Genomic DNA, 12475 nt, shown 5'->3' on the forward strand with positions numbered 1-12475 from the left:
CACGTCGGGCTCCCTGCATGGAGCCTGCTTCTCCCTCTGCCTGTGTCTCTGCCTCTCTGTGTCTCTCATAAACAAACAAACAAACAAACAAACAAACAAATAAATAAAATTAAAAAAAAAGGAACTGATACAGTAAAGAGAAATTGATGCAGCTGAGAGTGAAAACAACTGCTCCTGACGTCTTTGAGTAGGAGACAGGAAGACAATCAGATCTAGTGCACAAGGGAAAGGATTAACCTACAAAATTGGCCTGTGGAAAAGGAGAGAGGTCTGTACATCTGTTCAGATGCTGGTGGGTAGATTAATGCTGAGATTCCGTGGAATTTTTTTTTCTGATACATCAGTACTTTTTTTAAAAAATATTTTATTTATTTTTTCATGAGAGACTCAAAGAGAGGCAGAGACACAGGCAGAGGGACTTGATCCCAGGACCCCAGGATCACAACCTGAGCTAAAGTCAGATGCTCAACCACTGAGCCACCCAGTACTCTTAATAAATACTCTCAAGATCATCGGCTGAGCATTAAGGATGGAGGAAAAGATAATGGGAACTGAGGAAAGAGAAGGCATAAAACAGTTGTCAAGGGGACCAGAAAAGTAGACTCCAGGCACATAGCCTGACAGCCTGGCAGCATAAAGGACCCACTTGAGAGTCATAGCTTTGATTTTAGATTGAGTCCAATCAACAAGTTTTTATTCCCCACCCCACTTCCAGCTACATTCTGGTACATGGATGCAGAGCCCCAAATTAGAAAATTACATCTAATCAGGATGGTAGATTTGTTAAGAGAGCTCAACAAAGGCAGAGAGGAGCAAGAGAATGGAAAGTATATGCTTTCCAAGAGAGGGATTATACAAATTGAGTGTGAACTTTACAGATGAAGAGAAAAGTAAGGACATCAAAAGGGTAGGGTCAGAGAAAAGGTGGCAAGACTTTGGATCTGGTATCCTGGTGAGGAGGAAGGATTGTTGGGGTCAGAGTACCCAGAGGGAATGCACTACAAAGACAGGTGGTGTGGTCAGACAGTAAATTCATGAACTAGAAATTACAGAAGTGGTGGTTATTGATAATCACAAGTTCTAGGGAGTGATCATGCGAGTGACTGGCTGAAATGGAGTGGAAGATATGATTATTAGAGGAGAGAATGAGTCAAAGAACTGGGCGGACAGGGTTTTGGAAAGATCATTTGCTCAGCAAGTATTTCAGACCTCCAAAGATTAAGATAGGATTAGTACTGGAGATAATTGCAGTGAGCAGGAGCTGTAGAGTCTAAAACCGAGAGAGAAGAATTAAGGTGGGGGAGAGCAGTGAATGACAGCACCAGTGAAGAGCCATGAGTGACATAACACGATGACCTAAAATCCAAAAGTCAAAGGCAGTTTTAAGGAGTTGGGAGGGAGGGCAGCCCGGGTGGCTCAGTGGTTTAGCGCCACCTTCAGTCCAGGATGTGATCCTGGAGACCCTGGATCAAGGCCCACGTCGGGCCCCCTGCATGGAGCCTGCTTCACCCTCTGCCTGTGTCTCTGTTTCTCTGTGTGTGTGTCTCTCATGAATGAATAAATAAAATCTAAAAAAAAAGGAGTTGGGAGGGAGCATGGTCTGATACTGCCAACAGTGAAAAATACCAGAAATTTCATGTAGTCCGTATAGATTTCACATCATCTGGCATTTCCCATAAAATTCTTGCTTCTCTGTAAACCAGAAGATCTGGAAAAGCAGGCCTTGTTGACTGCTTCACTCAGCGACAGTGATTCGTGCCTAGGAGAGTTTAAGGTTGGCTCAGCAACTCCGTAGCTAACACTTGTATCCTCTGTTGCTCAGTTTATTCAGGTGGTTCCTTTGAGAGGTATAGGGCTTCTTTAATGGTCTTCAGATGGACGATATAAAGCTTAGCCATTTGAACAAAGGGATGTAGAAACCTTTGCCCAAATCGTGTAGTCTTTATCAATTTTCAAGTATATTTTGTGCAGAGAACGACTTGGCAATTCAGACAAGGGTAGGAGTACAAACTGATCGCGTATCATCAAATATTGGTCTCTAGGGGGCACCATTGCCAAAGGGTACAAATCTGATGGCTTTCAAATTGGGTGGCTATTTTCCAGTCGATGGCCGTTGTCCCTCTACAGTCATAAAGGTCGGGATCTTTCTCACCACTTTCAAAGCATCTCCTGTTTTTGTCAGTAGCATTTGCATCATGACCGTGATGGGTTTTACAGCGTACTCCAAAGAATAGGTCAAGACAATCGTCAATCGTACTTAAACTCCATGTTGAAATCGTTTGGACAAACGATTCTGTCCAAAACTTTGAAGCTTTGAAGAAGGAAAAAAGTAGTCACACAACGTCTTATGAAGAAAGCCCAGGGCAGCCGGGGTGGCTCAGCAGTTGAGCACCTGCCCCTGGCTCAGGGCCTGATCCGCAGCATCAGGATCCAGGCCTGCATGGGGCTCCCTGCATGAGGCCTGCTTCTCCCTCTGCCTACGTCTCTACCTTTCTATCTCTGTGTCTCTCATGAATAAATATATAAAATATTAAAAAAAAAAAAAAAAAAGAAAGCCCACAGAAGAAAAGAATGTAGTAAAGCCAAGGAACCATATGGAGAATGGGCAGCCTTATGGACAAAACGAGAACAATTTTCTTCTGCTTTTGTTCTCTCTTTTGTTTTCCTGTCGCTGGTTTTTTTTTTTTTTTTTTTTTTTGGCGTCTCCCAACAGTCACTTCATATATGCACATTTGTCCGACTTCGGTACAAGTTGCAGGAAAAGGTGCCAACACCTTTCGCATGGTCGTCTTCGGCAGAGTGATTATTTTCTTCTTCCAGTTTTCCTGGGCTTTCCAAGTGTTCCTCAGTAAAGATGCGCTGCTTTCTGGCAAAAAAAAAGAAAGGTAGAGTCGGATGCATTTTGCAAAATGGCCTGTCGTCGTGCAAGCGCCGGCCCAGGGGGAGCCGGGGGCGCCGCAGGCCGAGGCCGAGGGGAGCCGGGGGCGCCGCAGGCCGAGGCCCGGGGGAGCCGGGGGCGCCGCAGGCCGAGGCCCGGGCACCTCGCCGGGCGGCGCAGTGCGTCATGCGGGCCCGCCCCCCGTGGGGCTCGGCGAGCCGTGCAGCCCGGGCGCCGTCGGGGGGCAGGATTTCCGCGGTTGTGTAAGCGCTGCTCGGGGCGCCGAGAGGCCTGAGCTCCGTGAGCTCCGCGTCCCCGCGGCCGAGCCATGGCCTGGGCGGCGGGCGGCGGGGCCCGCGGCGCGCTGTCGGCGCACACGCTCCTGTTCGACCTGCCGCCCGCGCTGCTGGGCGAGCTGTGCGCGGTGCTCGACAGCTGCGACGGCGCGCTGGGCTGGCGCGGCCTCGGTGAGTGCGGCGGCGGCGGCGGCGGCGGCGGCGGGGACACGGGGCGCGGGGGCCCCGGGCGGGGGCGGGGCGGGGGCTGGGGCGGGGGCTGGGGCGGGGGCTGGGGCGGGGGCCGCGGCGCGCATGCGCAGTCCCGCGCCGCCGCGCCCGGGGAGGCGAGCCCGCAGCCGCCCCCTGCGCCCCGAGGCCGGGCTCCCCGTTCCCTCGCGGAGACCCCGGGCCGCGCTGCGGGGAAGCCAGCTGGGCTCCCCGACCCTGTGCCTCGCGCGGTTCGGATGCTCGCAGCCTCCTCAGGGCCCCAGTGGCCCGGGTCAGAGCTCCTGCTGCAGCGCAGCCCGTCTCTGCGGTCAGGCTGTGGGGTCGGCAGGGCACCTCCAGGCGCGCATCTCCTCACATTTCAGGTGACAGGCTAGCGTAAAGCACTACTTTATTCATGAAAATGCGGCTCCCGGGATTCTTAATTAAATATCTCTGGCTTATTGACAGAGTTTCTGGCGTGGAGGCCGATGCTCGATGGCTCGTGCATGTCTTTTTATTTGGATCTAGAAAGTTGGCTTTAAAGCCATTGCAGGCAGCCATTGGGAGGTCGAGCCACTGCCTTTTGGAAGTCTTGAGTGTGATCCCTGGACATAATTCAGGGGGAAAAAAATCTTTGTTTTGTTAAGTATGGGCACTTTTTTGATAAATGTGATCTTCCATGATGCCACGTTTAATATTAGTTGAAAATAAACACAATTGTGTCCAAACAACCTAGCCTTAATTTAATGAAATAGTCCCCCCTCCTTTTTTTTTTTTTTTTTTTTTAAACAAGACTGTCAAAAGACCTATGAGAAAAAAAGTTTTACTGTTGGTGAACGGTATGGTGAACTTCTGGAATGCGGCATCGGGCTTCTAGTTATATAAAGATGGTTTATGTGTTATAAACTCTAATTGTATTTTATTTTTTTGAACTCTAATTTTAAAGTGTGACCCTTATGTAAAAATGTCAGAGAAGAATACTTGACTCTCTGACTTCTAGAAAGCATAGAGATTCGCAGGATGCGTTTGAGCGGTAAGATCCTCCCACACGGGGTCTTTTTGAAATGGATAACATAGGCAGTTTTAGCATCCATTGGTTTCCTGGAATTACTACATTCGCAAGAGAAAAAGGTTTTCAGTACCGTCACAGGTAGTGAATGGGTCTAGGTAGCTTCATAAATGAGTTAAAGCATTTTGAAGGCTGACAACGGAAGAACATGTGTCCCATCTGAAAGGGACAGTCATCGTCCCATGTCACTGCTGTTATTCAGCAAGTCCAGTCCAGTATTGCTGGACTCTGTCTCTCTCAGCATGGAAATCCAGATACTCATGCTTTACAGGGGTTGTGTCCTCTACAGCTACCCTGTGGGGTGGGTGCTGTTATCATCACCACTGTTTTAACAGATGAGGGAATTGTGGTGTGCATTAATTCATACTGGCCCAAATGGACACAGCTCAGGAATAGCAGAGCCAGAATTTGAACCATGACAGTTGGGTCCACGGCCTGTGCCCTTACCCGCAGCCACTCTACACTTCCTGACATGACTTCCTCAAGTTCACAAATACTGACCATTCTTCTCTTTCTGCTACATCACCCAGCCTATAGTACATTCATTTCAGCCAATGAAAGAACAATTCAATGAGCCGTTTCAAACATGCAGCCCCATTTTTTTCTAGCTGTGGAAATAAATAAAGACCCCCGAAATGAGAACAAGCAAAGGCTTTTTATTCAAAGCAAGTGAGTCAGCCACCGTCACTTGCATTTGACAGAGCCCCAAAGGCAAGCAGAGGAGTGGAAAAGCTTTCTAGTAGAAAAAAGAGAAGGCTTCAGGTCTTCCATTATTGGAGGCAGTTGGCAAAGAAGCTCTGGACAGGCCAACTAGTAGGGGGGCATTCTGTGTAATTGTTTAGGGTGCAGAGTTGGCTTTTTCCAGATGCTCCTAAATGGGAAGCAGGGGCAAAAATTAAGGAAGCTGGCAGTTGTTAATTAAGTCCTAACTATGTGGGACTGATTGCTACAGGGATTTTTGTTTGGCTTCCTGGACTAGTTGCTACAGATGCTAATATGACTTCCCGGACTAGTTGCTGTGTATAGTGGATTGGCATCCTGGACGGATTGATGCATGGTGTGGGTCACATTTCTATTTTTAGATATAGTCTGGCCATTGTTCCTTTGTATATCCTTTCATAGGGGAAGAATCTAAAATTTCTGGTCCTTGATTCCCCAGCTATAGTTTGCTGTGCACGTAACGAGACTACATAGCTCAGAAAGGAGACCGAGGACAGCCCAGCTGCTTCATGAATTACTGGCTCAGCCAGAAGGCAAGCCGGGCTCAGTTCAGGGTGGTTGAGGGCAACTGTTCATTTTAAATATGCTGAGTTTCCCTGTTGGCACAGTGAAAGGAGAAAGATGGGAAGAGGTGCAAGAAGGGAACACTTGACTTTAGAAGGTGAAAGGGGAAAAAAATTTAAAAAAAACTAAAAAATTAAAAAAAAAAGAAGGTGAAAGGGGGAGTAGCATCTTAATATACCAGTTATTTTACCACACTGTCACTTCTCCACTTAATTTTTTAAAAATCTTTATACATATTCTATGTCTAAATTCTTCAAATCACTCTTATCATGTATTGTTAAGAGTAGTATAATCACAAGGTAATACACTCTCTGGTTAATGATGATTGGATGGCTCTGTAATGAAAGGAGGAGCCCAGACTGAAGATATAATGATTATTTCTTTTAATTTTTTATTTATTTATGATAGTCACACAGAGAGAGAGAGAGAGAGAGGCAGAGACACAGGCAGAGGGAGAAGCAGGCTCCACGCACCGGGAGCCCGATGTGGGATTCGATCCCGGGTCTCCAGGATCGCGCCCTGGGCCAAAGGCAGGCGCTAAACCGCTGCGCCACCCAGGGATCCCAGATATTATGATTATTAAAGTCCATATGTTATTAAGATTTCCATCATTTTGTCCTAAGCCCCCCTTCTCTCTCCCAGGATCCCATCTGGAGATTACACTGAGTCATCCTGTATTCTTAGGGACCCTTTTTGCTGTTATAGTTTCTCAGACAGTTCTCCTTTTTGATGACCTTGATATCCTTACCGATGTTAACAGAGCCTCTGGTGACAAGTCATCTCATTACATTACCGTGGGGTGGTATTTGAATTGAAGTTTGGGGATCCCTGGGTGGCTCAGCGGTTTTGCACCTGCCTTTGGCCCAGGGCGTGATCCTGGAGACCTGGGATCAAGTCCCACATCAGGCTCCTTGCATGGAGCCTGCTTCTCTCTCTCTCTCTCTCTCTCTCTCTCTCTCTCTCTCGGTGTCTCTCGTGAATAAATAAATAAAATCTTAAAAAAAAAAAAAGAATTGAAGTTTGGAGCAGTTCACACTGTGACACCTTTCACAGTCATTATACGCTGAGAAAGAAACACTTCTACAGATAGTCTGCATCTGGGCTTCCTCTCAAAAAATGAGATAAGTTTATCATAGAAATTATCATTAATCACTTTAAAGCAAACTAAATATAAAATCACATTCAATGTATATTTGCATATTCAATAAAGGATCAGAATAATAGTAATAATAATAGCTGCCACCTCTCGAGTGTTTACTATTTGCCAGACACTCTGTGCTAAGCACTTCACATGGATTATGCCATTTATCACAAAAATTCTGTGAGGTAGGTACTTTTTCTAGTCCCACTTTATAGGTAGGGAAACTGAGTCTCAGAGAATTTAAGTAACTTACCTGTAGTCACAGTCTAGTGAAGCACAGACTAGGATTCTCATCAGATGGTCAGACTCCAGAGCCTATGGTCTTTTTTTTAAAAAAAAAAAGTTTAAATAGGCTATTGTTTAGAACAGTTTTAAATTTACAGAAAGCTTGAGAAGCTTGTACAAAAAATTCCCATCTCTTATACCTTTCACATACACTCTGCACTCAGTTTCCCTGTTATTCACGTCTTATATGAGTGTGGTATATTTGTTAGTATATCGATATATTATTATGATTATTAAAGTCCATATGTTATTAAGATTTCCATCATTTTGTCCTAAGCCCCCCTTCTCTCTCCCAGGATCCCATCTGGGGATTACACTGAGTCATCCTGTATTCTTAGGGACCCTTTTTGCTGTTATAATTTCTCAGACAGTTCTTGTTTTTGACGACCTTGACAGTTTTGAGGAGTACTGGTCAGTACTAGTCTACCATTTTGTAGAATGTCTCTTGACTGAGATTTGGCTGGTGTTTTACTCACGGTTAGAGTGAGGTTATGGATTTTTGAGAGGCCAGCAGCAGAGGTAAAGTGCCATTCTCATGACATCATATTAGGGGCACACACTATTTACCTGACTTAGCGCTGTTGATGTTAACCAGAGCGAAGGTAGTGTCTGTCAGTTTTCTACACCCATACTCTTTCTTTCTTCTCCCCTCTCTGCATACTCTTTGGAAGAAAGTCACTATGTGCAGCCCACACTTAAGGAATGGAGAGTGATGCTTCCCCCTCCCTGAAAGTGGAGCAGAGCCTCTTGTTATTTTGAGGACCATGGACTTTCTCCCATCTTACAGTGTTCTCTCTCTAGATCTTATTTTTACCCTGTTACCCCCCCCCCATTTCTCTTAGGATAAAGTTCTGTAAAGGAGCTATTTATATTACAATCCCTCCATTCTCCCTTGAACCTGCTCCAATCAGGCTCTTTCTCAGTCCCCACTGCTCCATTAAAATACATCTCTTCCATGGTTAAGGTGGCTAAATCCAATCATCAGTTCTCAATTTCCTCTATGATATGTGTGTGTGTATATATATCTATAAAATATATATATTTAAAATAAATATATAAAGTAAATATAGGGATCCCTGGGTGGCTCAGCGGTTTAGTGCCTGCCTTTGGCCCAGGGCGTGATCCTGGAGTCCTGGGATTGAATCCCACATCGGGCTCCCTGCATGGAGCCTGCTTCTCCCTCTGCCTTTGTCTCTTCCTCTCTCTCTCTCTCTGTGTCTATCATGAATAAATAAATAAAATCTTAAAAAAAAAATAAATATATTTAAAATAGATATATATTTAAAATATATATATTTAAAGTAAATATATTTAAAGTAAATATATTTACTTATATTTATATAAAGTATATATTTATATATTTAAATGTATTTATATAAATATTAAATATATATTAAATATTAAACATATTTATATATTATATAAATATATGTTAAATATATTATATTAAATATATTTATATATTGAAAGTAAATATATATATTTAAAATAAATATATATATATTTTTTCCTATTTATTTGAGAGAGAGTGAGAGAGAGATCACAGAGGAAGAAGCCAACTTGCTGCTGAGTAGGGAGCCCGATGTGGGACTCAGTTCCAGGATCCTGAGACCATGATCTGAGCCGAAGGCAGATGTTTAACCGACTGAGCCACCCAGACGCCCCTTTAGTTTCCTCTTACTTGATACAGTTGATCACTCCTTCCTCCTTGAAGCACTTTCTTTACTTCTAGAACTTACACTCTATTTTCTTCCCTTCTTGCAGGTTTGTCTTTATCTCTCTGACCTCCTCGAGTACCCCTGGGATTAAAACCGCAAAACCTCTTCTCTTCTGTTTATCTCCTATTCCCACTATCTTGTCAATTCCATCTATCTGTTAATTGCACCTTTCTAGCCTGGGTCTCTCTGTCTCTCCCCAACATCAGCACCATCTCTGTCTGCTTGATGGATGTCTCCGACGTGACAGCCCAGAAATGCTTCCCTCCACCAGAGTTTTTCCCCATCTTGGCTGGTGGCAACCCCATCATCCTTCATTCGTTCAGGCCGAAAATATTAGTCTTCTGTGACTTCTTGCTTTCTCTCACAAACCACATCCTGTCTCTCAGTATATATTGTTGACTCTGCCTTCAGGCTCTAATAATCTGACCGCTTCTTAGCACCACTACCACAGCCATCCTGGTCCAAACCACCAGCAGATCCCACTGGATAATTTCAGCAGCCTCCTAACTGGTCTCCCTGCTACTGCTCTTGCCGTCGTCAAATCACTTTTGAGCATAGCGGCCAGTGAGCTAAAGTATACATGCAAAGGATGCTAGTATCATTGCCCCATTCAGAACCCCTCAGTGGCCTCCCAAAGTTCTACATGGCTTTTCTCACTTCCTTCTTGTTTGCTCCACTCCAGCTGCATTGGCCTCCTTGGACACACAAGGAACATTTTTCCTGCAGGTAACCCTGAGGGCTTGCTTCTTCACTTCCTTTGTGTTTTTAACTATTATCTACTCTGACCACTCTTTTAAAATTGACACCGCCAAAAAAATAAAAATAAAAATAAAATAAAATTAAAATAATAAAATATGACACCGCCATGTTCCTTAAGCCCCTTTCCTGCTTTATTTTTCTCCAAGTCACTGATTATCTCTCACAACACTTTAAATATCGTTGTTTATTTGTGTTTTGCCCATCTAGAAATATGCTTCGAGGGAGCAGGAGATGTTTTGTTTGCTTTGTTTCCTGCTTACTCCTTTAGCATCTAAAATTGCACCTAGTATAGAGCAGATGTTCAGTAAATACCTGTGATTGAATGAATAATGAACAGGGGTCTGTTACACATCCAAAAACTTTTGGGGCAGGATATTAAACAAAGCGATATACTGGATTCAAGTGATGGTTCCTGCTTCTGGGGATTTCCCAATTTAATTTTGCCAATTTGTATAGGCCTATTGAAGTTTGACAAAGGAAGAAAGTATGGGGAGATAGTACTGATCATTGATGTAGGAAAAGAACTTAGGGTTTGAGCCAACAGCCAAGAAAGAATTCGTGAGACATCTGTGGTGCAAAAAGATGGGTTTTATGAAAACACAGTGGCGGGGGGCGGGGGGTGGACAGGACCCTTGGGCAGAAAGAGCTGCACCGGGGTGATGAGGAGCGAGCAGCCCATTATATATTTTCAAGTTGGGATGGGGTTAGGGATAGTGTAAGTCTCTAAGGAATTTGGAAGCAAGGTCTTCAGGACTTTGAGGGGGGCTAGCTATTGTTCGGAAAATGTCATTTATTATCATCTAATAAAACCTTAGTCATGAGAACCTTCAGATGTGTATTGATGATCATATGCTTGGTGGGGAGGAGTGATTGCCAGCATGCATCTTGGAGGGTTCAGAGATGGAGGAAATTTCTGAAGGAATTTTTTTATGTTAAAGTAGACTTATAGCATCCTGGGGTCGGACTAAGATTGCCTTTGTCCTTAGCAAAGTATTAACATCGAGGCAGTTGAGTCCCTAGAGGAAGGTCACTCTGTCTGTTTCAAGGATTTATCAATGAGCTGTAGGCAGTAAGGGAATTTAATAATTTTTCTTCTGCCTTTTGTGTCCCACATCAATCATTACCTGGATATGGAATCACCCAGCTTCTGAGCTTCAGACTGAAATGCTGGTGTTGAGGATGAACTGTTCTTAAGTTTTCTCCCAGAGGTAGTTAATGTTACGTCCTTACCAGAGTCTGGGATTGTGGGAGCAGGGCACATGGAAGGATGTGCTCTAAAAAATCATGCCCTGCCCTGCCACAGAATAGGAGTGCTGCTCCCATATGGGCAAAAGTAAACATAAGCTGAAGTGTGGACAAGAACTACTTCTTGGTAAAATTTATTAGCTGGTGGGTGTTAATGCAATCGTCTGGTAAGAGGTGTTGAGCCAACAACTTACACGTTTGGCTTTTTATTTGACTTCCCTGAGAATGAAACAGATCTTCAGTTAAATGTTCTTTTATGAGAAGGCCTGATTGCATCCTGTGTAGGAAGAAAGGAGGGAGGCATCTTTTCCTTTTCCCATCATATTATATCAAAACAAACCATGCAAGAACACAGTCTTAATTTACTAAGGGTTTTGGCATGTGGTTATATGCAAATACAAAGATTCCAAACTGGGGTGTGTTACGATATTCTAAAAAAACCCTTCAGAGACATATTTGCATATGAAGAGTGATCTCCCAGTTGAATTCCCCAGTGGTTAGTTAGCATTACCTAGATAGTTCTGGGCTCTCAAAACAAAGCCAAAAAGGAACTTTGAACAAATGATTATTAAGCAATCAGTATCTTCAGATAGACAAATCTCTGAACTTGCCAACCTGACGTTTTGGCTTCTTTACTTAATGCCAAGATGCCTTTCAAACAAAAGATTTGCCTTCTAAAAAACAGTGTTTTAAACAATGCTTACCTATGGCATATTTTTCTTTATCTTTTTATGGGGATTGGTCAAGCTTAACAACACAGTTAGTCACTGAGAAATTTACTCTTTGTTTAGTACTACGAATGAACAAAGTTCTATGTTCCGGAAGAAAACAAGGGAAGGGGTAGAGAAAACTCTGAATATTGAAGGATATGACTCACAAGTCAAGAGTCTGCATTCCCGTCCCATCACAATGAAGCTCTTGTTTTCTAGAATCTGTTGCAAATGCATTACACACTTTATGGATGCTAATAATACTCTTTAGTGGTGTTTCTATGCCAAATGCATCATCACTGAAGGAAAGCTGTTAAGGTTACACCATGAATCACCAGTTACAGAAAGAGAAAACCTATTTGGCTTCTCATCCTGGAAGCAGCCCATGCACGCAGTATCCATTTCAACGGAGCCCCGGTCAGTCTTACTCTATGAACTATTACTATTAGCAAAATGCCTTTGCTTTACGTAGGCCTGGTGCAAACTCAGAACCCCTTGACCCTGATCAGTGTTAGGAAACTAAAATCTCAGCTCTTTTTGCATCTGTGGTGTCTCAAGTCACAGGACGAGAGAGCACAGAATCATGGTCTGTTGCACTTTTAAGAGGGAAATTCAGAAATTTAAAACAGGAAAAGGAAAATGGGGAAAAGAATTAGGTGGGAAGTCTGACTTGACAAGTTAATTCCAGATCTCTCTTGCAGTTATAAAGCATTGCTTCTCTACTGTGAGAATTGTGAGCCCTAAAGCGTTTTTTTACCTTTTTAGGTACAAATATTTTTTTGTGGGACTCTCCTGCTGCCATCGCCACCAGGTGGATCCTCCAAAAACTAAAACTTCCGTGTTTGCATCCCCTTCTCAGAGATCTTCCATTGGCCTCATTGACCTCGTTTACTTTCAGAAG

At 43.8% G+C, this 12475-nt stretch overlaps 1 protein-coding gene across 2 annotated transcripts in view; it reads left to right on the forward strand.

Moving 5' to 3' along the window:
* Positions 1-3131: 3131 nt before the first annotated feature.
* Positions 3132-12475, forward strand: part of IRAK3 (interleukin 1 receptor associated kinase 3) — a 51595-nt gene continuing 42251 nt past the window's right edge. For both annotated transcript variants that reach the window (XM_055328397.1, XM_055328398.1), the window contains exon 1: positions 3132-3345. In XM_055328397.1, coding sequence (XP_055184372.1) covers positions 3207-3345 — 139 coding nt within the window. In that variant the 5' untranslated portion in view covers positions 3132-3206. The remainder of the gene's footprint in view (positions 3346-12475) is intronic.

Source organism: Nyctereutes procyonoides, unplaced genomic scaffold, assembly GCF_905146905.1.
Source record: "Nyctereutes procyonoides isolate TBG_1078 unplaced genomic scaffold, NYPRO_anot_genome, whole genome shotgun sequence".
Lineage (NCBI taxonomy): Eukaryota > Metazoa > Chordata > Mammalia > Carnivora > Canidae > Nyctereutes > Nyctereutes procyonoides.